The sequence below is a fragment of the Gobio gobio genome, assembly GCF_949357685.1.
Source record: "Gobio gobio genome assembly, chromosome: 11".
Lineage (NCBI taxonomy): Eukaryota > Metazoa > Chordata > Actinopteri > Cypriniformes > Gobionidae > Gobio > Gobio gobio.
In genome coordinates, this window is record NC_137104.1 from 16,998,345 (window position 1) to 17,025,444 (window position 27,100).

General features: G+C 40.0%; 2 protein-coding genes across 5 annotated transcripts in view; one reads left to right on the top strand and one right to left on the bottom strand.

Moving 5' to 3' along the window:
- The window catches only part of tpd52 (tumor protein D52), a 28,184-nt gene extending 25,220 nt beyond the window's left edge, over positions 1-2,964 (bottom strand). For all 3 annotated transcript variants that reach the window (XM_079830039.1, XM_079830038.1, XM_079830037.1), the window contains exon 1: positions 2,818-2,964. In XM_079830039.1, coding sequence (XP_079686165.1) covers positions 2,818-2,836 — 19 coding nt within the window. In that variant the 5' untranslated portion in view covers positions 2,837-2,964. The remainder of the gene's footprint in view (positions 1-2,817) is intronic.
- A 1,514-nt stretch (positions 2,965-4,478) lies between these two features.
- The window catches only part of zbtb10 (zinc finger and BTB domain containing 10), a 60,776-nt gene continuing 38,154 nt past the window's right edge, over positions 4,479-27,100 (top strand). Inside the window, exons 1-4 of one of the 2 annotated variants that reach the window (XM_079829577.1) lie at positions 4,479-5,463; positions 11,900-12,821; positions 20,257-20,432; positions 23,119-23,740. In XM_079829577.1, the coding sequence (XP_079685703.1) occupies positions 4,807-5,463; positions 11,900-12,821; positions 20,257-20,432; positions 23,119-23,418 (2,055 nt within the window). In that variant the 5' untranslated portion in view covers positions 4,479-4,806 and the 3' untranslated portion in view covers positions 23,419-23,740. Of the gene's footprint in view, positions 5,464-11,899; positions 12,822-20,256; positions 20,433-23,118; positions 23,741-27,100 lie in introns of those variants that run through there. The other variant, XM_079829578.1, reaches the window with a different exon arrangement.

A 27,100-nucleotide genomic window follows, 5' to 3' on the forward strand; every position in this document is an offset into this window, starting at 1 on the left:
ACATAGTGCACCTTTAATTGAAAAAAAATCTTACTTTGAACAGTAGTGTAATGCATGTGTGCACGCACAGAGAAAGAATGACAGATATGTAGCTATAAGCCTTGAACAATGAGAGTATTTGGAGCAATATCTGAAACATCTTCTTTAAAATTAAATTGGAAAAAAGCTTCCTGTGCTACTTCAACTTCGCATGAAAACACGGAAATGACCAGACTCAAGCCATCACAAATCTGACATTCTGCTTTGAGCTCTGTTTTCAGTGAGCTGACATCAAAAAGACGGAGAAGTAACTGCGTAACTGTTAAAACACGCAGACTAGACTGAGTTAAACACTGCAGAGCACACGGACATTTCCATCAATGAGATCAAAAGAATTCCCTTCTAGCTTTTGGCAGTGGTGTAAACTTTCAACCTTGAGTTGCTGAACAGTCCACCGAACGGATTCATGCAAAATGTGCAATGACCACAGTCATAACAGAACAAATGCAACTCTCACTCTCTGGCATTAGAAGATTTGATTGCAGCTTCCTCATTCCTCCCTGTAGTTATGTTAATCTTTCGTCTTTTTTATTTTCCTATGTTGCCATGACAGCAAAAGGAGAACAGTGTGCAGATCCACCAACAACTAGTGATTGGAGAGGCAAATTATGAATTAAAAACATATGCTGATTTTGACAGTGTTAGATCAGATGTCCTTATCCACAGGTTTGCCCATCGCTTTTCTCTTGGGTGAAAGGTCTTCCATTGAAGACTCACTCACTAATGCAACAGAGCTAAATAACTCTACAAATCATAGCCACATTCACTAACGGAGTTCTTGGCACTTGATTCATAAGATGGGGGTATAACTGGTTTTTAGAGTACTCTCATAAGGTCAGTATACCTAGGGTAAACAAACACCTCAGGTTTTGTCCTGCACTTTGCTTGTCACATTGCACAACGGCCCATGGGCACCAGCTGCCAAAAGACATGGGCACGCAGAAAAAAAAGAGGAGCAGATGGCTGCCCTGCGTGAGAGAGATGAGGGGAGGGGGACAGAAGATTCAGACAGGAAGGCTCTGCCTCCCGGGAAGGCTGCTCACCGGCTCACAGCAGCCCAGGAGGGATGAGAGAGAACAGGCTTCTCAGATCCAACGAGTTGGGCGGAGACGAGGTGACCGTGATGAAGACAGGATGGTCAGGAGGTCAGAAAGGACTATGAAAACAAGCACGAGGTGACCTATAGTGACGTCAATGATATTTTTTCCAAGATGTAAACATAAATGACTGTATCTGCCAGGCCTTTATTATATATTTAAACAAAGGCAATATCTTAAATCAGTTTTTTGCCAAAAATGTATAGATTTGTTGTCATCCTCATATGAACTAGATTTGAGAAATATTTTTGTTTGTATTATATAGCATTATATATGGCCCGAGAAGCTGGAAAAGGCTCAAGCATCCCCACGACCCTACAGAAGAAAAGCGGTATGGAGATTGGATGGCCATATTATATATTTACAGAGTTTTATTTAAAAAAAAAAAAATATATATATATATATATATATATATATATATATATATATATATATATATATATATATATATATTACACAGTAAGGCAGTAAAAATTGCATTTATATTAATAGGTGTCAATGCTGATCAAAAACATGATCATAGTAAAATTTGGAAAACAGACTTTCCCCAATAATGGATAGTGTTTTAACATAATATACTATAATAATGTATTTGCATATATAGACTATATTTGTTTTACATTTTTTCAGTAAAATATTACATCAAAACATAGGGCATTCCAGCCTCTAGTCTAGTAACACAATAAATACCAAAGACTAGACTAGACTAGTCTAAATCAATAGAATGTAGGCCACTGCGTTTCCAGACAGATGATAACCTCAACACAAGGCATCTGAAACACAATTTGAGAACGCTTTGAGCTGGAAAAATAGCACACTCCAGAAAAACAATGCCGTCTTAGCAGACTATTTATGTAATAATGAAGTGGCAGAACAGAAACCCAAGTTGGCCAGATCATATCAGAAGAAACAGACCACATTACCAAAAACCTTACATTATAATGATCAGGTATGATCCTGCTGATGATCTGACCTTAACTATCATAACACAAGTTCTCATTTCTAGGTCCAAACTCTGCATATGAACAACATCACACAAAGGGAATAAAAAAAAAGAGATGATAAGGAAAAGGGAGAAAGCTTATTAGTCTTGATAAGAAAGCTTATCAATAGTCTATGCTTTATTTTATACAATGTAATGAATTAAAATAGAAAGATGGTTTATCTGCAATACATTCAAATACAAACTCAATAAATGGAATGGCACGATAGAAGCTGGAAATAATAGAGAGATGAAAAGAGAAGGTTTATCATTTACAGCAGGTGTTTAAAGCTAACATATGGTTCAACGATGCTGCAAGTAAGTTAAGCCCACGCAAGTTAAATAAATAGTCACAAACATAATTATTAATAAAAAATAAGGTTTTGCTGTTGGATAGTGGGAGACTATGGTTCTGGTAGTTACATATTAAGTTAACAGTATTCAAAAACACCATTAATTATTAGATAACAAACTATTTATGATGTGCGAAACTACTCTAACCCAAGTAAAATCCCGGTAAATATCTATCTTGATTGACTGTCACATTACCAATATTCATCAAAATCAAACAACCACTATTCCATTACCAGCTGTTGGCTGTGCTAACAAACAAGCTAGCTAACTTCTGAAAGTTGAGTTTTGTTGCATTTCTAATCTGTGCCGACATGACATGTCACGTTCTCAGAAGATTTCAGTTACCTTGATCGGCTTCCTCCATGTCGTCTTTGCGGATGCTTTATGTTGCGAGTTATTCTGATCCTTGCGGTCCCTCTTTCCCACTTCTATCTCGCAAATTTGAGCTCAAAGCTGCCACTGCAACTAGGCTGCTGCTGCGCGAGGTGGGGTGGGGTCGTACGTGACGTCAGGACGCACAGCACGTAGATATGTAAACAGACAGAGACGGGCACGCGGTCCCACCTGGCGCGCCCACTAAAGACTAAAAATGCGTTCGTTTATTCAAACTTATTTATGTTATTATGTTAATTAAATTAACTAAAAGAAACTAGATGTGAAATAACCATTTTATATTGCCATCTGTGGCAATCCACTATAAACTATATTTCCTCTGAGCAGGTTATAAAATAAATACTAGTCTGTGTTGACATAAATACTAAGAAATGTTATCACGTATAATTACAATAATAATAACTATATTTTATTACAAATAATTGTAAATAAACAAATGTTTCACAGTAAAATAAAAAATACACGTCAATTGCTATTGCATGTTTTAGAATTCTTTCTTTCTTTTAAACGTAGACCTCTTTTCTATTTAAGAAAAGAAAAGACCAGTTTCTGATTAACGAGGAAACCATTCTTTTTTTCACCAGGCCAGAACTAATATGAATTTTTTATTTATGTTAGTTAATGAATAAGCTTTCTAATTTCGCCATGATGGGGAAAATTATCAGCAGAGGAGAAAAAGCCATGTCAGAAGAACTAGACGATTATTGCTGGCTTATAAATCGTCAATCATGTTGGTGCTGTTGAAAATTACGCCACCCACTGGGTGACATGATTTAATAACATAATCCTACAGTAGGCTATATTTTATACAATCTATATAATATTGTTTGTTTGATTGTTTTGGGATGTTTCTTTAACCCCCATATCATATAGCCACTATAATAAAATACAACTAATGTAAACGTAAATATTGCTTTTAAACTGTACATTTTTATAATTCCATTTAACTTAACTCAAAATAATAACCTATACGGTATAAATAACTCTATAATATGGATTTCAACTCGATTTCCGTCATCAGTAGGCTATACAATTCAAAGGGACTGAAAAAGTGCAATGAACTTCACTAGTATATCCCTTGGTTCACGTTGATTTAGTCTATTTAAAAAGGCAAATTTTACTTAATGCAGCAATTAATTTAGACAGCAGCGAAATTAAACTTGACACAAAGTTTTCTATTTATTTTTTTACAGTGTATAGTAAAAAAATTATATGTACGCGTGTGTAGCGACAAATTCGATAAACAAAGTAATTCAATTAAATTCAATTAAAATATTTTGCCTTTAATTCAAGCTCACTAAGATAATGTATTTGACAAAACGGCGTTGTTAAAGTTTCTAGATTTCCCGGAATTCATAAAAAAATATTAAATAAAGTTTACAATTTACAATATTGATAACGAAAAAACTCCGTCACCACCTGGAAAATACACCTATGCACGCGCTCGTTTTAACTCCAACCAGCCCACCTGTCCCGATCACCACGACTCGCGCGACAAACATGGTGCGACGTCTTTAATGTCAAGCACAGGGGAGGGCGTGAAAGGGATACAAGGACTTATTGGTTCGAGACGTGTAGCTCTATAGATGAAAAAGCATGCGGAAAATGGGTGCAGTCATCGACACAAAAGACCCCTGGCTGTTCGTCGTCACCCCCATCTTCCTTTAACACGAGAGCCCCCCCTCCTCCCTCTGACCGAGATGCATTGTGGGGGAAGTCGTTGCCATTCGACCTCTGCGGGGCCTGCGCGGACGCAGACAGAACCCTGAAATTCATTATGCCTTTAAAACCCCTATTTATTTCCGCATAACCTACATACTCTCACCAGGAGGCCGGAGCGCAGAAAAACGGCTCATTTCATGCGGAATACTTAATTTAAGAGAGCTGCGATCGGATTTTTGTTTTGTTGGGAAAGTGTAGATTGTAATTTATTTCAAGAAAATGTCCGGAGAGCGAAGCCGCAGGTCGCTGGCTTTCCGAGGAGGTGGATTAGCCGTCACCGGTGCCAGTGCCGTCGGAGGAGGCAGCAACGGCAACAGCTGTGAGGCCCCGGCCTGTCAAGAACGACATTTGAACGGGAACAGGCCGGATCAAGAGGACGATAGGGATTTGGGGGCGAAAGGACCATCGCTGGGGAAAGTCGAGGGCGGGGGGTCCGTCAGCGACAGCACGGAGCCGGAGGAGGACGAGGACCCGGAAGGGGGCAATTGTACAGCGGGGAAACATCATGACAGAGGCGCTTTAAATCGCGTAATGGTGAAAACCGAGAGTTGTAAGTGGGCGACCGGCAACGGCGTGAACCGGGAGGACGGTAGCACGGGAGAAGCGGGGGAAGCGGCCGCTAGAAAGCCGCTGCTGGAGATGAGACCTCATACGCTGCTGTTGCAGAAACACTCGCTCTTCCAAGACTCCTGGCTGCAGGAGTTTCCCTGGCTCAAATTTAGCCAGGAAACAGGACTGATGTCTTGCTCCTGGTGCCATAACATCGCCACCAACAACAGCGACGAGCTGGTAAAAGGCAGTCGGAATTACAAGCGGGCCTTGCTGCTGAGACATCACCTGTCCTCGGAGCACGGCAGGAATGACCCGACCAAACAGGTACGTTTACACTGCGATATAATGGGGACAAGAACACTCGGATAGGCGACGAAGCCGAGCTGGGCTGTGCTATTCGGTCTTTAGTTAACACATGCCGCTGTTTTCCCTTGTCTTTTTGGAGCGGGAATGCTGTTTTTCAAGCTGTTTAGCGAGCTAAAGGTCTGTTAGCTATAGACTCAGGTCGGAGGTAGCAGGTTAGCATGTGTGAGCTAACTGGATCAGCGCTGTCAGTCAGTGAGATGAGCTCAAAGACCCACGACTAGGTGATTTTAGAGCATAAAATCGGTATTTGTGCGGTCATTTGAAGCCTTATATAAACTGGGCCACCGATAATATGTGTGTAATCGCATTTTTACATGATCGTATTCTCTATTTAGGTGATTTTTATGGAATTTATTATATTAATTATTTAATAGACCAAAAGTATCATAAATGAGGACTGTGGCTCTCCCTGTTTCCTGCGTTGCACTGTAATTATCAACCATGGTTGTCATGGTAACTAACCTGATGGCCACAAAGGTCACACAATGGCAAGGGCTTGACCCTGCTACCTTTGGGGAGCCGCACCCCTTCCCAACCCCCTCGCTGTAAAAAGTGACCTCTGGCACATCTCACCCTCCCCTTTTAGGGCACCTAAATTAGAGGCATTGTGTTAGGTGACTCCCCAAGATCCATAGATAGCGTGTGTCACTTGCTACATTGGGCTGGAGTGAATTATTGTCATCTGTAACAACATGCAGGTCACTGCAATGGACAGAATAAGATTAGGCTTGAATAAATCATATCAGCATCTGAGAAACACTTTTGTAAACATAATCCGCTGTAATAGTGATAGATACCTCGTTTTTGATCTAGATGCAGTGTATATTCTCAACCATGTCTTCTAAGATAAATTGTTATTGAGCAATATTTTTTATGCCATTCAGAAGATGCAGTGTTCCTGGTTTTGCTGTAGAATCCCTCAGGATTGCGTTGTATGATAATGTCCAGTCAGTCGTATCAGGGTGACACAAAGTGTTCCTCTAACTCAATTTATACCCCTCACTAATTAGGCAGGAAAGGAGAGATTACTGCCGCCTCCCTAGCAACAGAGGGGTTAAGAAGCTACAGCAGATCTGAACTCTGTTAGGCTTTCCTGTTTGCTCACTTTCAAGTGACCTCTGACAGTCAACCTTTTTACAATACTTTTTGTGTTGTATACATATGTGGGGTAAATGTGTTAGGCTACATTTATTACACCGGAATAGACATGCATACACTACTGCGATTTTATATTTAGTTTGTACATATTTTGATTCAAAATTCCGTTCAGACCTGCATCCTGTACACGTTTTGACCTCAGTGTACGCTGGTATGATTTGCGACTCTAAACTATGCAAAAAGCTGGTGACACTTTTGTGTTGAATTGTGTTAGTTGAGTACGCTACTCAAGCAAAAGACATCAGCGGAGCCTGCCGAAAAGCAAAAGAGGAAGAGGTTTTTTATTACTGTACTGCAAAAATGTTTACAACGCCAGCATAACTTTGTTATTAACCATCTGAGCTGCATTGGTCCGTGATCGTCTAGCAGGGCTCGTCAAAAGTCAGAATGATTGAGTAGTCAATCAAATCAAGACAGGCATTAACGGTCAAAAAGTGTAGCTGAACATTTTAATATTTGACATGTTTCATGATATAAATGTTAAATGACCTACAGTAATATACAGGGATGTTTCGTAATTTTTAATTGAAAATATATATACGTGATTCGCAATGGAATGGCTCAAGTGTGTTTTGAGGTTATGGTTAGGATAGTCGTTTAGTTTGCATGAAATGCAAGTTTCTTCCCTATAGTGATGTATATCAGAGTGAAACGGCTTCTCAAACAGGAAAGAGGGGAGGGCGGGACTTAATTTTGTCCATCGGGAATTGATCGGATCGTTGGATCGTTGTGGTTTGCCATTGCTGTGACAGGTTGATCCCACCCTCACACCAGTAAACACGTCATCAGAGAACAGAAGAGATGTTGCTGCAAGAGGGAGGGGAAGTTATTTTGATGAAAGATTATGAAGGCATAATAATGACGCGTAGTCGCGCATGCAAAAATCATCGCATTATTCATTAAAAACCAAGAACTGGTCATTTTGATAAAGTGGTGACTTTAAAATAAAAATAATATTTGCAAAGTTCAAATGCATTTTCATTGTTTATAGGGCGATATATCATGATTTGCTCTATGACATAAAAATATATCCGCCTAGCACAGGAATACTTAAAGTTATTTTTACACAGATTGATAAAGAAACATTATACTAATATTTCATATTTACGATATATATTTCTGATTTACTTGTGATTTTTTTATGCCATTGACGTCTTTGGAAATGAAGAATATGATGGCGTACATGGAGATCACGAGATCTCGTGGATGAATAGTATCTGTCTTAAAGGAGACTAATTGGGCAAAACATTAGGATGTCTGCCGTCTGGGTAAAGAAAGGCTGTTCTGATAGGCCACATCCTCCAATAGCCAATTTCATAATTGTGATCTATTATGTTCTTCAGTGCAGTGTCTGTCCGTCATAATGGGCTAAATTTCTTCACTGGTCCATATCAAACTCCCGTAATTCAATTACCCCTAAAGAAGGGTATCTGGGTTGCCTCACTCTTCAGTCTGGACTTCGCCCTCAAAGTATTTGGCCCCTCTTCCCGTTATTAGTGAGAGCTCCAATGAAGACGAGGGTCTCCACCCCTGTACTGTCTGCCCCTGTGAGATATGTGTGTATTGGGAGGCTTGTTGTGTTGTTGGTGCTGGTGGTTGTGCTGGTGGGGGAGAATTCCCAGGAATTTTGTATCGATGAGCCCTGCTCTTTGTTGGGAGGCCCAGATCCTGGCATTCCCCTCCCACACCTTGGGTCAAGCACACTGCTGTATTGTTCATGCATCTGGATGAGGGGACCAGGCGCTGGCCTCAGGGGCTGGGATGGCTCAGGAAGACTATGTGCAAGGAAAACAAAACCGCCGTCCCTGTTGTCTGAGGCACAATGTCCCCCTAACGTGCCACTTGTGTAGTGTATTCTCACCGCGGCCCTGGTAGGTGATAAAGGCACGGCTCGCTGTAGCTGAAGGCTATGTGTTTAAATTTTGGGGAGCTATTGTTGGTTTACGGTGAATGGAAAATGTTGGAAGTGTACAATAGAAGAATGGGTGTTGGCAACTCATCGCCTGAAGAGCTTTAGACGGCTGTCTGTTCAACTGCAGCACAGGAGAACGGCAGCGGTATTGGTGGTGGTTGTATAATGTTCCCATTTCGCATCAAAATGAAAGTCTGGGGTGGGTAACCAGAGAGAGAAACCACAGCGAGTTTCGTATACGACATGTTTAAGCAGAAAATAACCCGTTTCCTATTTTTTGATGTGTCATTCTGAATCGGAATATGTTTTTTTTTCTTTGATGTATACACTGTTCAAAAGTTTAGGCTTGAGTCTTTTTGAAAGAAGTCTCTTATGCTCACCAAGGCTGCATTTATTTGATTTAAAAAAATACAGTAAAAACAGGAATATTGTGAAACAATATTACAATAAAAAAATAACAGTTTTCTATTTAAATAGTTTTTAAAATGTGATGTATTTTGGTGAATTTTCAGCAGTAACCATAATACTTTTTTTTCCAGGATTCTCTAATGAAACGAAAGTTCATAAGAACAGCAATTATTTGAAATATAAATCTTTTGTAACATTATAAATGCTATTATTATTACTCTCAATTTTGATCAATTTAAGGGATTAAATTATTAAAGGATTAAAAGGGATTTAAGTAAATAAATAAAAAGAAATACGAACAGTACAAGTTCCAGTTCTGTTGTAGTTATGAAGTAAACTATTTGCAAATAATACATACATGTTTTAAATATGCATACATTCACTCTTATTTTCTTCTGCCTAATATGAAAAAATCCAAAACGTTTCTTGTCACGTCAAATTCAGTTGTGATTTACATAGTCATATTTTCAATTCAAAATGGTGAAATTTCATAAAAAATGTCAAGTAGTTTGCATCACTTTATATTACTGTTACTGTTGATAAAAGTTTTTATCGTAAAACAGTGGTCAAATATTAAATGTTTAGCCACTTTCATCTTATGCCACACTCTTTTACGGCTAAAGTTTCGAGTTAGAATTCGCACTAACAGTAAGTCCCGCCTTCTTTGATTTGATTGGCCATCTCACTCATTCTGACAGTGGCGAGCGCTGTTAGACCGCTGAGGCAGACCAACCTAAAAATTTAACATTTTACTTTTGTCATCCTAGTAACAAACAGAGCAGTGTGTAATGGAGTACAGCATAGCAGCATCAAGAATATTAAATATTGGGGGGGACAATTTGGCCATTTCTAATTATTCGGGGGGACTTGTCCCCTTCAATGTCTATGGTAGTTACGGCCCTGCCTTGCTGAATAAATGTATTAATTTCTTTCAGAAAAAGAAATGAACATGAAGAGCAAACATCTCAGGGTTTCTCATAACATCCAGGCAGTTGTGAGTGTAAAAAAATAGTCTGAGAAACACAATTAGCATCAACCGTATGAGATCACAATTTTGTTTTTTATAGATATTGTAAAAGTAATGTGTTTTCCTTTCATTGTACAGTTTGCAAAGTTTAATGTCGTACAAAAGGTGGAACGCAAATGACCCAGTAGCAAAACTGTATAGTGTAGACAATAACAAACATTCAATTAAGAAAAAGACCACGTCGAATTTCAAACCGTCACCACAGACTCATTTTGACTGATTTTAATGGGGGGAATCCTTAGAAAGCATCTGTTCTCTTGTAGTGCGTTTACACGTGGCACATCTGGAGAAAGGATGAACTGCGTGTGAGCGTGTATGAGAGAACGGAGGGGAGAGAAAGAAATGGAGGTTAATTCTGGACTAGTATGTTCTGACACCCACTTTCGACTGCCACCTCATCTGTTCTCTCACCATAGCTTGGCTTGGCACACAGTCAGGCTCTCTCTGGATAGACAGAGGCGAACAATAGTGGGGACATTGTGACCACAAATGGATGTTCATTCTTGTCTAACACCCCTGTTCCTCAACCTCATGCTCATTCTTCAAACCTGCTCTCCACCAGACCCCTCCGAACTCAACAGTGCTGCCATTTAGACTTTTACTTTTTATTTTTTGGATTTTCTGTAAACCATTTCTTTAAAATGATTTCCTCATTAAAACCATTTACTCACCCTCATGTCATTCCAAACCCATATTTTTCAGTGTAACCCAACAGGAGATTTTGAAGAATTGCATACAGTTCTCATTCAGGCTTGCCATGTCCCTTTTATTAAAGAAACACACAAAAAGCCGTTTTCAAACAGGCTCCTCAAACACGTCAATGTCTGCTGTTGTTCGATCAAACCGATAGTACCATCCCACACTCACACCATTAGTTGCTGCTCAGGATTCTCAAACAAACAGAGAAATGTAAGGAAAGCGCCACTGAGACGGTATTTGCACACAAAAAAAACTACACAGCCTCCTCCTCTATAATATGACTTCAAAAGACTTGGAATACAGTGCGTAAGCAATATGGACTACTTTGGGTTTCTTTTTCACAGTTTCCCAAGAAACATTAAACTGCATTTTTCAAAGTATTATCTTTGACTCATACAGGTGTACATGAGAGTGAGTAAATTACATAATTTTATTCCAGCTCTGATTTTGTAATTCCAGTTGTCTTTCGCAACCTTCATGAGTAGTTTGCTAGGGAATTGTAAGTGCTTTCTTCACAAAGCTTCAGTGTAGCACTAAGGAGTAGTGAACAATGAGCCTGGAGGAAAGGACTGGCATTGTGTGGAGAAATGGGGTTGCGCTCTCTCTCTCTCTCTCTCTCTCTCTCTCTCTTGCTCTCTTACTACTGGTCGGGCTTGCTGTTGCTGGATCAGGCTACAGTAATAACCCCTTCTACCAGGACAAGCCCAGCAGTGTGGAGGAGGGGGCTTGGAAGGCCTCCGCCCTGAGAAATAGATTTAATCTGAATTACTCCAGCAAAAACCCCAGCTGTGTGGTAGGAGGGGAAAAATGTAGGGTGATATAAATTTCAGCGTGGATTAGGACATCTGCTTTGCAGTCCAGAAATATATTGTGAGGATTCACTCCCATTGGTAGGTACCAGCCGGTTCTCTCTCTTTCTCTCTTAATTGTGAGAGCAGATGATGGGAGATTGATGGTGGGATGGGATAATGGCCAAATATTTCTCATCTTAAAGAGCATTAACAAGGGCATAGAGCGTGCTTCCTGTGAGTGGGGGTTTTATCGGTGCTATAGTTCCCACATTATTGCAGCTTTCCAGCCTGTTAAACCAGTTCTCTTGTCGGAGTTGTCACTGTACACCTGCTCTCCACCTTGTGTTTACACTGTAGACTAATGCTGATTGTCATTTTTGTTTGTTGTCACTCCACTAGGAGATGGAAAGGCCTGAGGATGTGGAGAGTCCAGAGGTGGAGGACTACAGGAACAAGCCCAACGAGAATTCGTACTGCTACCAGCTTCTGCAGGAGCTAGACAAGCAACGCAAGAGCGGCATCCTATGTGACGTCAACATCATGGTGAGCGGCCAGATGTTCAAGGCACACAAGAACATCCTGGTCGCCGGGAGCCGCTACTTCAAGACCCTCTACTGCCTGACGAAGAGCGAGAGCTTTGACCAAACTACGATCACGCACCTGGATGTGGCAGCCGTGCAGGGCTTTTCCGTCATCCTGGACTTCCTGTACTCTGGCAACCTCTTTCTCACCAGCCAGAATGCCATCGAGGTGATGTCCGTGGCAAGTTACCTCCAGATGACCGAGGTGGTCCAGTCCTGTCGCGCCTTCATCAAAGACGCCCTCAACATAAGCATCAAGCAGGAAGCCCCCGACTCCGTGGTGGTCGACTACAACAAGCGCCGGACGGTGGCGAAAGATTGCCAGGGTGCCGACAAGAAGCCCAGCAACTTCTGGGCCACCAGCATCCTGTCCAAGCTGTCCATCAAGGCCAGTGGACATGTGAAGGAGGAGCCCAGCGACGTGGAGGTGTCTGGGGGAGAAGGTTGCGCATTGGGAAGCTCCAGTTGGGGAGGAGAGAATTCGTCAGAGTCCACGGAGATGGAGCCACAGGGTCCGGGGCAGGTGTTCATCTGGAACGGTCCAGATCCCGGCACTGGGGTGGCCATCAAGAGGGAGGAGCATCCTGTGCCGGGCAGCAGAAAGCGGAAAAAACAGGCCGCCAAGCGCTTTGTCTACAACATCCCACCTGAGCCGGAAGAGGGTTTCGACGAGGGCATGTTCATCCAACCATCTGCCTCCTACACCAGAGAGGACTTCTCTTACCTCTCAGAGAATGCTGGTACGTTACCCATCATGCCCTTTTCTCCTCTACAGGTGCTTCAATGGCTTTTCAAACCAAGTCCAAATCAAGAAATAGAAATAACACACCCAGAAAGGTTACATGAAAAAGGTTTTTATTTCCTTGTGTGCTTGAAGTGTCTTTTGAGCTCTTTCAGGTCTTGGGAGTTTGGTTATTTGAATAATGTTGCCGCCCCATTCTGTAGACTCATCAGCACACTTTAGTGCTGTCATTAGGATTGTCATGTATGACAATAGTGTTTTCGACACCTCTCTCTCACACAAAGGCCAGTATGCATTTCTTTAAAGCCTTTGGTAATGGTATAATCAGTGATGAATACACAGCCTTGAGGAAGAGGTCATGCCATGTTCCAAATAGCATGTTATCACACTACTAGCACTATTTGTGAATTTGACATGTAGAGTACAAACCGAGCACATTTTCAACATGCAAATGGTTTACATTCGACTATTTCGACAAAGTTGATTAGAAAAATGGCTTGTATCTGTGGATGCGATTAGATCTTAGGTTATTTACATCAATTTGAATATGGTTACATGTCTAACATATTGTGTACTGTATTAAAAAACAGCAGCAGCTGTATTCAGTATGCAATTTTTTAGTGGGCCTGATCAAAGACTGTATACCAAGACAGTTGGCACTGGTATTGCTGTGAATGGAAGAAAGTGGAACACGCAGCAATATAATGGAATAAGTCCTGCCTTCTAAATATGAGCCAATCGCCAATAGTCGTTGCATCACTGCTTCTGCCGTTAGAAGCTCTGGTTCCCATAAAACAGTAAACAGTATTGAAACTCATGCTTAGGACTGGCCAACCAACCTGAAATATACACATTTTTAAACGCTATTTGATAAAAAGAATTTAGAAACATTTTATTGCTGATTTGAAATTTAAATGTGAGTTTGGCAAGCACAGTGTTTTCCATTCAAGTAGATAGGAGTTGGTCTTGAGTGAAATCTCTGTCAGGAGGCGTTGCAAATACGGCCACCAAGTGAACAGATTTTCAGGGACTTTGGCTTGATGCAGTAGATTACTTGTAGTATAAACAGACCTTGAATCAAACTTTTTTGGTTTACTCTGCCTTATGTTACGTTATATTATTCATAATTTATCAAAATGTATTAACTTGCTCTGTCTCTGAAATGACTTAATTTCTGTTGAAGTCTGCTTAAAGGGATCGTTCACCCAATAATGAAAATTCTGTCATTTTTGTCCTACTATTGAAGTCAATGGCTACCGTCAACTGTCTGGTTACCAACATTCTTCAAAATATCTTTTGTGTTCAACAGAAGAAAGAAACTCATACAGGTTTGGAACAACATAAGGGTGAGTTCTGGGTGAACTATCCCTTTAAGTTTTAACCAATGGGTGTCGGCAATGTTTAAGGGGGCGTGTAGTTCATTTGACCTCAAACTCTGGTATGAAATGCGCACTTTTCACAATCCAAACAATTCCCTTCCTACATTTTTCTAGTTTCAGGAAAATGGGTTGCGTGTGTCATTTTATCTTGACTTTAACAGTATTTACAGCTCACTCACTATAGCTGTTGGTTCTTCTGTGTATGTTGTCACATCCTTTCTTTGCAAGCAGGAATATCTCTTGTAATTCTAAAGCACATTCTTCAACCTTCAGCTGTGGCAGGCAGCCAGCCAAGGTCTCACATTATGATTGCTCCTCGTCAGGCCCTGTGTAGCTCAGGGCCACAAGACCATCTTCCCTTTTTAATTAGAATGGCCAGTTCGTTTTCTTCTGCCCTTATTAAGGGAGTCGACCCTCCCTCCGCCTCATACCGCAAAAACCTGCGTAATCTCCAGTCTGCCGAGCTGTCATGCTTCAAACTCTCTGCCCCCATTAAGCAGAGCAGCGTGTGGTATAGTATCATGTCTTAAGTGACGCTGTTCTGAGAAGAGGCTTTCTCTCGCCGTCGTCGACTCCTCTAATGCAGGATAATGAAGTAAAGCAGAGGAAACGTTACCCTCAGGCTTCCTAAACACTCTCAAATGCACTTAGCTCATATTCCTGAGGGCACTTAAATGTGCGGAGATGACGGCTCACACCTGGCAGGCATGTGTGTGTGTTGGTGTATTTGCCTACACATGCCTACGTATGCTTACGTATTCGTCTGTGTACTTACGTCCATGTTGACTACCCACTTCCTTTTTCACACATGGGGCTTTTCTTGTGAAGGGTATGTAGATTAATGCCTGTAAATTTAACCTGTTAATATAGGATTAGTTAAGAAAAAAATTAAGTTGTGTGTGTGTGTGTATATGTATATACTGTATGTATGTATGTATGTATGTGTGTGTGTGTATATAAATATAAATATAAATATAAATATATATATATATATATATTAGTGCTGTCAAACGATTAAAATATTTAATCGCGATTAATCGCATTAATGCCATAGTTAACTCACAATTAATCACAATTAATCGCACATTTTTATTTATTCTAAATGTCCCTTGATTTCTTTTTGTCCCATTATTTTTTCTTATTTTAATGCTCTTATCAACATAGAAAAGTGGATCGGCTTGCTTTGTTCAAATGTTTGTTTTATTGAAAACAACATTGGCATACTGTAGTGTTCGATTTCACACCAACATTCTCACTTGAAGCAGTCATTCACACTTGGAGCAAATAATCGCTCACACAATGTAACACTGTCCATCAATAAAAGGGTGAAAAAAAATACTTTGTTGCACAAACAGCCCCTTCAACAGCCCTTTCTAAGGGATCAAAACAGGGTGATACAAAATAAAATTACAAAGTGCACATGCAAGGTAAACTAGGACTCCGCCTATAGTGCAGTTAAACCAGGGGTCGCCAACTAGCGGACTCCGGTCCAAATCCGGACCGCGAAGCCTTTTGACGTAGGCTAATGAAACAGTTAACGTTGCAATGCTCACTGTTGCGTTCAGACCCAGACGCGCGGTCAAGCATGCAGAATCACACCGGACGCGAATGACGCGACATGCACGCCGCTTAATTCGCGCCGCAGAATGTCTATTTGCGTCTTTGCATTGACTTAAATCACTCGCGCAAAACGCTTCATTCGCGTCCGGTGTGAATGCACCATCAGAGCAGAAAGCAGCGCTCAAGACAAGCACTTTTAGTTGAAGACCCCTGAGTTAAACCATGGCATAATACGTTTCTCATTTCGGCGTCTCACGCTTGCCATCCACGTCTACTCTTTTAATGGCCCAAACAAGTGTGGGCAGCCGCAGCGTGCCTGATGTTTTGTTTCCGGTCTAGCTACATCCGGAGTGGTGTTGTAGTTTTTCTAACGTTACTAGTTGCTGCAACAGCATGTGAAAAAACTACAAAGTTTGTTAGACCAAAAAGAACGTTAATCTCGCGATAAAAAAATTGACGCCGTTAAAATAGGTTTGCGTTAACGTCGTTAATAACGCGTTTAACTGACAGCACTAATATATATATATATATTAGTGCTGGGAATCGATTAAAAAAATTAACTAATTAATAAAAAAAAATCCTGTAATTAATCGCGATTAATCGCAAGTTTTTAATATTTTGATATTGTAATAATTTCAGTTACTCTCCAAATTAATGTAGAAACAAGTTAAAGACAGTATATTTTAAATATGTTTTGTAATGGCATCTTTTTATGAATGAAAGCCAGTATCACTGATACTAATGTCTCTATAAAAACATTAATGACGTTACATTACAGTATAACTGAAAGCTCCCAATTTCAAAAATTTATTAGGCTTTAAAAAAACAACTTTTAATTTAAGTGAACTTAAAACAATCTTTACTTAAACCCATTATAATAAATTTTATTTTTACCTGTGGCCTTCCCTGTTAGACATATACAGAAATGTAATAGTTATCAAACACCTTTCTTAACTGCATAAATAATAAATTAAATATAGATTAATCATCATTAAAGCTACAATTTTCTCTGTTCCCGTTGTTCTTTGATGAACATTAATGACAGGCATCATCAATGCTCCTGTCACTTTAAGAACGGCCGCTGACGAACATGACGCGAATCTGACGCGTTGTCCCGCGCATCTCATTTCCTCACAACTCTTTAAGTTCATTTAAGACTTTATTTAAAGGGTTATGTCACCCAAAAATGAAAATTCTGTCATTAATTACTCACCCTCATGTCGTTCGACACCCGTAAGACCTCTGTTCATCTTCGGAACACAAATGAAGATATTTTTGTTGAAAGCTGATGGCTGAGAAAGGCTTCAGATAGGCCTCCATTGGCATTCAGTACATTTACACTCACAAGACCAATAAAAGGCACTAAAAAACGTTGTTACAAAGTCCATCTCACCACAGTGGCTCTAAAAAATTTTTACGATGCGACGACAATAGTTTTTGTGCGCAAAAAAAAAAACTAAATAACACCTTTATCCAACTTGTTCTTGTCTTCCGTGTAGACCTTCACGACACATGCGCGAGAATATTACGCAGATCCGGCGTTCGGACAGATGACCCAGAAGCGATTTGTTTACAAGCAGAGGAAGACGCGCGTGTCAAAGCTGTTGAATTCTACATTGATCGTGCTTTAGGTCTCGGCGTAGTGCTCAAAATGGGGCTAAAGTGTGCATTTCATGGATTCCCGAACGCGGGCGCTACGTCATCTTCTCGCGCATGCGTCGTGGAGGCATACACGGAAGACAAGAAGAGGTTGAATTTTTTGCGCACAAAAACAATTGTCGTCGCTTCGTAAAATTATTTTAGAGCCACTGTGGTGAGATGGACTTTGTAACGACAATTTTAGTGCCTTTTATGGGTCTTGTGAGTGTAAATGTACTGAATGCCAATGGAGGCCTATCTGAAGCCTTTCTCAGCCATCAGCTTTCAACAAAAATATCTTAATTTGTGTTCCGAAGATGAACGGAGGTCTTACGGGTGTCGAACGACATGAGGGTGAGTAATTAATGACAGAATTTTCATTTTTGGGTGAACTAACCCTTTAACTAATTTAAGACTCCTAATATGACAATACTCAAAATTCTCTGTATTGTTGTTATTGTTTGTTCAAGAGCAAAAGAGAACTCGATGTGAGCAGGAGACTGACGCGAGTTTGTCTGTGCGGCGAGTGTGTGTGTGTGTGTGTGTGTGTGTGTGTGTCAGAGTGTCCCTCGATTAGCTGACATGAGACGCAGCCACACAGACAGGACATTGACATACAGCGCGTTCTCTTGTGTCTTGTCGCGCTTGGAAGCATTTACATGAATAGGAGCGTGATCATGTAACGCTAGGCAAAAATGGATATAAAAACGGACGCTGAGTTATTTGCGTTAAATATTTTGAATGCGTTAAGCTGAAAAAATTAATCGCCCGCGTTAACGCGTTAATTTGCCTAGCCCTAATATATATATATATATATATATATATATATATAATTTTATGTATCTATATATACATACGTACGTACGTACATACATATATACAAAATATACATAGCCTACACACACACATTTTTAGTTTTCATTTGTTTTACACATTTTTATTAGTTTTTAAAATTAAAAAATTAAAAAACGATTTACATTTTTTTTTGTTAACCATAATAACACTGGTATCATGTAGCATATTCACTTTCGGTGTGGACAGGCAATTTACTTTTTCCCAAAAAACTTTCCATGTTGCGCCTGAATGAGCCCTGTCTGTTCTCTCTCACACATCACACAGCAGGATCCGTCACCATAAATGCTTAAGTCCTTTCCAAACTGGACGGTTTAATTGTTGATTTGCGGTAGTGACACATACACATGCTCTACCCCCGATTCTCCCTTCTGAGGTGCAGCGCTGCCAGGGGCCGTCCCGTCCTAATCCTGCTAATGCAGCCCAACTATCTCTGCCATTCCAAATATTGACCCAGGCAGAGTGGACCCACTGCAGAGGTACTTACAATGGGATCTGACGGCTTTGGCCCGCCAGCCTGCTAATCCACAGTGTGTAAGATGATCCACTGTTAGGGCTTCACCCATTTATTTACACATCATATCGCGTTCACACACCCACACAGACACACATTTACAGTTGCTGCCTTATGCAAAGTAGTGATCTTTATAAATAGGCACGTATAGTGGTGTAAATTTAACAAGGATTTATCCCTGATGCGTTACAGTGAGAGTGAACAGTAGGGCTGGGATGTACAGCAACATCAACACAACCTCACCACAATGTTGCAAACATGAATATCTGTACTCAAAGAGGGGTATTGTTTTCTACAAATGTGGTTATTTAGTTAATGCTAATGCACTTGCGTACTTGCATTATGTTTTGAATTGCGTTTGGATACTTTTCTGAAAACAACAGTGGAGTTACTAGCTAGAAGCGTTTGCATTCATTTACTTGCGTAATGGAGTATATTTTGGGCCTTTTTGAGCCCGTTGATGTTTCCTTAGGGGGTTGAGGTCAGTCTTGGCAAATAAAGGGTGGGGTCGGTTTAAACCTTGAGCCCATTTACTACCAATCTCTCAGTTGTGGCGCAGCAGGTCTCATCCTGCATACTGTAAGATTCCCAACGAGGAGAGTCTCGCCATTTGCACAATCTTGAGCAGTCTCATGACTCAGGCATGGCCATTGAGATTCCTGGGTTAATCGTTAACCATTTTAAGTACCGACAAGCCCATAGTAACAGATTGAACTTTAATTTTGAGCCTGCCGACACAAATGAACAGCACAGCTGCTGCCGGGCCTCCTTTAGCCCGCAAGGTGGTGTTTAGAGCCTCGATTGAATTCCCAGGTGATCTGGCTCTCATCACCTCCTTGGCAACCTGCTTGACGACCTTTTTGTTTTGCCCATTTTGCCTCAAACAAAGCTGGACCCCCCCAATATCACATGTAGTACAGACAGCTCTGGTCTAATTGTCACGAGGCAGCGCTCCCAAGAGAACTCGAGTGTTGGGATGAGTGTTTTCAGCAGCAAAATGCAGAGATTGCAATTCCAACTATACAGTAGTCTCTCGCAGATAAACAATCAGACTGTTTAGGCAGTTTCTCCATGTTAATTTTGAGGAAAGAAATGGTTACCAGAAGGAAAGAGTTCTTGCTTTTCATACAGCTTGTTTATCAGTACAAAATTGCATTAGACTAATATAGTTATGGCCTCTGGCATGAGGTTTCCATGGCAACTGGCACACTTTCACAATGCGTTTTTATTAGTTTTTTTTCTTTGCGAGGGTGACACTTAAAGGTACATGCAGACACGGCATTTATATGCACTCATTTTCTCTCTCAGCCACGTAAAGCTACTTTTTGCATGCCACAACTGACAATTAGAACTGAAAATGCAAATGGAGACGATCCTGCCTCTGACAAGAGAAATTACATCGGCTGCAAAATCTCATGCTGAATTGTTTATATCCTAGAATTCAGTGTGAAAAGTGCTGAGAATCTGTTTGTTTGTGTGGTTTCTCCTAGGTGAAGCGCCTGAAAATGCCCTTAATAAGCTGAAGTGTCCCCACTGTAACTACATTGCCAAGCACCGGCGAACACTAAAGAGGCACCTGATCATCCACTCGGGCGTGCGTTCTTTCAGCTGTGACATCTGCGGAAAGCTGTTCACTCGCAGAGAACACGTCAAGAGACATTCCCTGGTAAGCCAGAAACATCAAGTCTTGTATGTGGGTGAATCTCACTTAAACATTTCACCCTCAAATCTAAAGAACAATTCTTTTCGAGATAAAAATGAAGCCTATTTTTAACACCACAACAAATGTTTGCATTGTGACATGATTGTCATGACAGTTGAGCATATTTTCCTCCATATATATATATATATATATATGTATGTATAGAGCTTTTCACAATACATATCGTTTCAAAGCATTTTTACAGAAAATGCATGTCTACATTACAATTTAGAGTGATCTGTTATCAGATCCAAGTTATGCATTTCAGAAATGTACATATACAAATCACAAAGTTAGCTAACAATGTATTAATTTAAGGAAGAAACAATTAACTCATTAAAGTAATGAATACATGTTAACAAATGATTAGGATATATAGAAAAATTTAGCTTTGGTGCATGTTGATTTAGAGTTTGCAGCATCTGAAGTCCTCGCAGGAGTTAGAGTCCTCTGGAGTCATTTCTACACAGGTGTTGGGGCATCTGAAGTCTTCATAAGCGGCTGGATACAAACTGGAGCTGGCATACTCTCTAGTTACCTCAGGATGGGCATCCCGAGATAAAACAGAAAAGCAAATGGAGAATAATTAGTGTACCTGCTGTTCATAACATGCATATCGTTTGGCATTTGATCTGATGTAACTGGAGTACAAGGTTAGGAGATGCATTATGGGAATGCTTGGCTAAAGAGATGCGTCTTTAATCTAGACAGGGAGCCCTGAGCATTATCAGGAATGCTATTAGGAGCCAAATGCGAAAACGCTCTCCCTCCTTTAGTGGACTTCGATATTCTAGGTACAACCAAAAGTCCAGAGTTTTGAGACCTTAAAGAGCGTGATGGATTGTAAGGCGATATAAGATCGATTAAATACACAGGAGCTAAACCATTTGGGGCCTTATAATCAGTAGCAATACTTTGTAATTGATACGGAACTTAATAAGTAACCATTGTAGAGATATTATATGATCAAATATTCTTGACCTAGTAAGAACTCTTACTGCTGAATTTTGGACTAATTGTAGCTTGTTTATTGAGGATGACAACCAGTTAGTAATGTATTATTACAGTAATCTAGTGTAGAGGTCAGGAATGCATGAACTGCATCAGAAAGAGATAACATGTTCCGTAGCTTAGCTATATTTTTGAGGTGGAAGAAGGCTGTTTATGTAACAAATATAAAATTAGATTTTTGAAAGTTAAATATTAAGATATATAATATCTAACTATATAGATATGTGTATAAAAAAATATATATAAATAAAAACCTTTAATATATATAATATGTACACCGATCAGGTATAACATTATGACAGGTGAAGTGAATAACACTGATTATCTCTTCATCACGGCACCTGTTAGTGGGTGGGATATATTAGGCAGCAAGTGAACATTTTGTCCTCAAAGTTGATGTGTTAGAAGCAGGACAAATGGGCAAGCGTAAGGATTTGAGCGAGTGTGACAAGGGCCAAATTGTGATGGCTAGACGACTGGGTCAGAGCATCTCCAAAACTGCAGCTCTTGTGGGGTGTTCCCGGTCTGCAGTGGTCAGTGTCTATCAAAAGTGGTCCAAGGAAGGAACAGTGGTGAACCGGCGACAGGGTCATGGGCGACCAAGGCTCATTGATGCACGTGGGGAGCGAAGGCTGGCCCGTGTGGTCCGATCAAACAGACGAGCTACTGTAGCTCAAATTGCTCAAGAAGTTAATGCTGGTTCTGATAGAAAGGTGTCAGTTGGGAGCATGAAATTGTCCAAGATGCCTTGGTGTGCAGAAGCATTAAGAGTTCCTTTTCACTGGAACTAAGGGGCCAAGCCCAACCCCTGAAAAACAACTCCACACTATAATCCCCACTCCACCAAACTTTACACTTGGCACAATGCAGTCAGGCAAGTACCATTCTCCTGGCAACCGCCAAACCCAGACATGTCCATCAAATTCAGATTGCCAGACAGAGAAGCGTGATTCGTCACTCTAGAGAAACGTCTCCACTGCTCTAGAGTCCAGTAGCGGCGTGCTTTACACCACTGCATCCGACGCTTTGCATTGCACTTGGTGATGTAAGTCTTGGATGCAGCTGCTCGGCCATGGAAACCCATTCAATGAGGCTCTCTACGCACTGTTCTTGAGCAAATCTGAAGGCCACATGAAGTTTGGAGGTCTGTAGCTATTGACTCTGCAGAAAGTTGCCGTCTTCTGCGCACTGTGTGCCTCAGCATGTGCTGACCCCGCTCTGGGATTTTACGTGGCCGACCACTTCGTGGTTGAGTAGCTGTTGTTCCCAATTGCTTCCACTTTGTTATAATACTACTAACAGTTGACTGTGGAATATTTAGTTGTGAGGAAATTTCACAAATGGACTTATTGCACAGGTGACAACCTATCACGATGCCAGGCTTGAATTCACTGAGCTCCTGAGAGTGACCCATTGTTTCACAAATGTTTGTAGAAGTGTCTGCATGCCTTAAACATGTTTAATTATAATGTTAATGTTCCATCCAAAAAATAATGTCTTATTTTATTTTTTTGACACCAATAACTTGCTTAATTAGGTTTTGTGAAATTCACCCACAGACTAATCTCACTCACAGTCCCTAAACTCAATAATAAAATATATTTTTTCACTGACTAATATCCATGCCATTCATTTGCAGGTGCACAAAAAGGATAAGAAATACAAGTGTATGGTATGCAAGAAGATCTTCATGCTGGCGGCCAGCGTGGGCATACGGCACGGTTCTCGCCGCTATGGCGTGTGCGTGGAGTGCGCAGACTCCCACCAAGGCACACAGGAGGGTCTGGAGAGCATGCAGGAACTGGAATTCGCACGCGACGAAGACTTTGATGAGGCCGTAGAGGGAGACGAGGACATGGAGGCGGAAGAGGGGGAGCCCAATGAGATTGACCAATCCAACTGCGAGGGTGATGCGGGTGCCATTCCCGAGAAAGACTAATTTAGACATAACCTGGTAGAGAAAGAAATCAAAATGCAAAGAAAAAAATAGCTGGGAAACAATCAACAATTCCAAAGTGCTATCAAACCTCTTTGTTGCACGTCAAGTTATGTCAAAGAGATCTATAGCTTTGTTAGAGAGGGAGTCCAATATTTAAAGATTGTTCTATGTGTCAGAGTCTGGGCCGCGTGCCTGTCAGAGAAAGAGGTATAATGATATATAACGAAAAAAATCAGGTTTTTCTGTGATGTAATTTTTTTTTTTTCTTTTGTAGGGGATGAGGGTGTACAGCGTTTTTGAGTTAAAATAGGCCAATCATATTAAAAGAAATATTAATTATTTAATTTATGAAGAAAGATATTATGGTCTTATGAAATTATAGAATTAGATTTTTTTTTCTTCGTTTTTTTAAATGTACGTCAGCTTATTTTCAGTTCATAACTGCGCTTCCTGACAGACCTGATCGTATATTGCTCGGAGGAGGACCTCGACAAAGGAGCATTATAGAAATTCCGCCTACAGGAAGATTTTTTTTTTTTTGTGTGTGTGTGTGTATGCGTGTTTCCTTTCTAGTTTAATGTTGTCATGAAATTTTTATGAAATATATAAATATATATATATATTTTCCTTTTCCCTGCACAAATCTTGGAACCAAAAATCTGTTTTGTGACTCTAATTGACCACAGCCATATTTATGATTAAGTTATACAGGGCTGTTAGATCGTGCCAAGCAGAACGCACACCAAGATTCTTTTGCAGGACACAAAACTACTGAAAATGCTGAGAGAACATAATGCAGAGAAATATAAGCGAGAAAAAAAAAAAACGAAAAAGAGAAAATGATAAAATATAAGGGGAATCTATTATTATCGCTAGCTTTATTTGAATCACAGCATCACAGTAACACTTTATAAAGCATTTTGACATTCACTTAAAGCTTGAATTTTGCCAAATGATGGAAACGTTTGGTGCTGTAACGCTTTTATTTTTATTCTTATTTTTAAATACTGGACCTACAAGCTGTATATGATGTTAATAATCGTAAAGCCTACTCAACTCAGTTATACTAATCAGCTTTGTATTTTACACTGTTGTGCTAAGGAGCCTATCAGGTATGCTTTTCTGTTTTTAACGTCTTTTCTATTACATGCACATGCATACATACACACACACACACACACATACATACCATTTGTTGTTGTTAAAACTACTGGCAGTACTTGTATAGATAGAACAACCTGATGTTCTTGAGTTGGTTAGTGGTACTGAGCTTACTTTGAATCACTTGAACGACCTGTGTACCGTTTTTTTTCTTTTGAAGAATGCAGATGGAAAGAGGTGGTTTGCAATAGACTCCCAAACGTTGGTTTTGGTCCCCCTTAACATTTGCGATCATTTCGGTTTCGTTTATTTGGACTCTGTCACGTGTCTGCTGAGTGGAAAACACTTTGCTTGTGCTGACCTAGAGCAGAAGGTCTATGAAAACGCATAGACGGGCACTTACTGTTCTACGTTCGATTAACTTCTTATTTCCCCAAAGCCGGTCTGGATGGAAATAAATTGAAACTGTTGTGTTTTTATTCCGTGCGGAACTTTTCTTTCTTTCTTTCTTTCTTTCTTTTGACATTTCATTATTTAATGCTATGTGTATTGACTCCAAAATGCAATCAAGACTGTTAATTTTTATTGTCCTACCAAAATCGTTGTTTAATTGTTAAAGATAATGTATAAGAAATCCAGGTAAATATTTAGTATAGATCCTTGCTTGTGTATGTTGTCAAATTTAAATGTTTTTATTCTAAAATCAATCATTCACTTTACCCTTAGATGCATATATTGTTTTATTTGTCCTTCCTTTTGAGGTTATTTTGTTTTTGTTCATTCGTTGTGTTTTTTTTATTTCGTTTTAAGCACATATTTTTTAAGAACTATTGTTTGTGGGTTCAATCCTAGGAGCAGGATTTTCTGTTCAAATGCAGTGGATATATTGAAGTGCTATACTGATACAGAAATCGTCTATCTTTCCCTTTACTCGAGATGAAAGTGTATTTTAAAAGCTGTATAGAAGATCCTGTTTGTATTACTTACCTTCAGATCACTGTGGGAGGGATATTATATAGATATTTAATGAGTTGAATTAAATGATGGCTACACCGCTGCAGTTAACCGGTTTAAAACCTCAGCCTGGCTTTCACTGTTCTCACCGACCTTCTCTCTATTCACGTTCACGTGCACGTTCACCATCATGTCAGTTTATACTTTTTCTTGTTTTGTCTGTGTATCTGTTCAACTCACATTAATGTACTCCTTTGACTTTATGCTGTATATGGACATAACAGACAAAAAAGAAAAAAAAAACACTACAGATGAAGGTTTTTTTCAGCTGTATTTTATAAAAGCTGTTTCAAAGATGTATTTTTCAACTCTTACAGTGATGCAAACGGGGCCACTGGCTCACCTCAAACACAAATCAAATCAGGTTATTCTTTTTATGTTTTTTCAAGAATTTAAATGAGTACTTTTTCCTTCTCTTTCAATTGTACTACTGTTCCTCTATTATAAATTTTAAAATAAAACTTTGATATTTCTCTGTGCTGTACTGTCTTATTGCACCAATCAGAGGAAGCCGTGAGGGTGCTCAAGGGTAATCCGTCATATCTTGTAATTCTATGTATTTATCAACGTTGACCTACAAATTTAACACATTTTACTCCATTGAGCCTTGTTAAATAAACAGAAAACATGTGAGCTGCTGAAGTTTCTGAAGAATTTTGAAATAAAAGCTCAAATCCACAATATTTAGTACAGTGGCATTACATATACAGGTGCTGGTCATATAGAATATTGATTTATTATAGTTGATTTATTTCACTAATTCCATTCAAAAAGTGAAACTTGTATATTATTTTCATTCATTACACATAGACTGATATATTTCAAATCTTCATTTCTTTTAATTTTGATAATTATAACTGACAACTAAGGAAAATCCCAAATTCAGTATCTCAGAAAATTAGAATATTGTGAAAAGGTTCAATATTGAAGACACCTGGTGCCACACTCTAATCAGCTAATTAACTCAAAACATCTGCAGAAGGCCTTTAAATGGTCTCTCAGACTAGTTCTGTAGGCTACACAATCATAAGGGGAAGACTGCTGACTTGACAGTTGTCCAAAAGACGACCATTGTCACCTTGCACAAGGAGGGCAAAAGGTCATTGCAAAAGAGGCTGGCTGTTCACAGAGCTCTGTGTCCAAGCACATTAATAGAGAGGCGAAGGGAAGGAAAAGATGTTGTAGAAAAAAGTGTACAAGCAATAGGGATAACCGCACCCTGGAGAGGATTGTGAAACAAAACCCATTCAAAAATGTTGGGGAGATTCACAAAGAGTGGACTGCAGCTGGAGTCAGTGCTTCAAGAACCACTACGCCAGCGTTACTCAAAGTGTGGGGCGCGCCCCACTGGTGGGGAATAGAGACGCGACAGGTGGGGCGCGACAAACGGGAGGAAATGTGGTCATTTTTGAGCCCATCTTTATTACCCTTTTGAGCGGTCCCACATGTGGGATTTTTATTTCGGTGCACCTGAGATGAGATGTGCTGCGCTGGTGGAAACAACATGAGACCATGACACCGCGACTGTCAAGATGACTCGCTCAGTGTTTAGAGTGCCGCGGGGCTG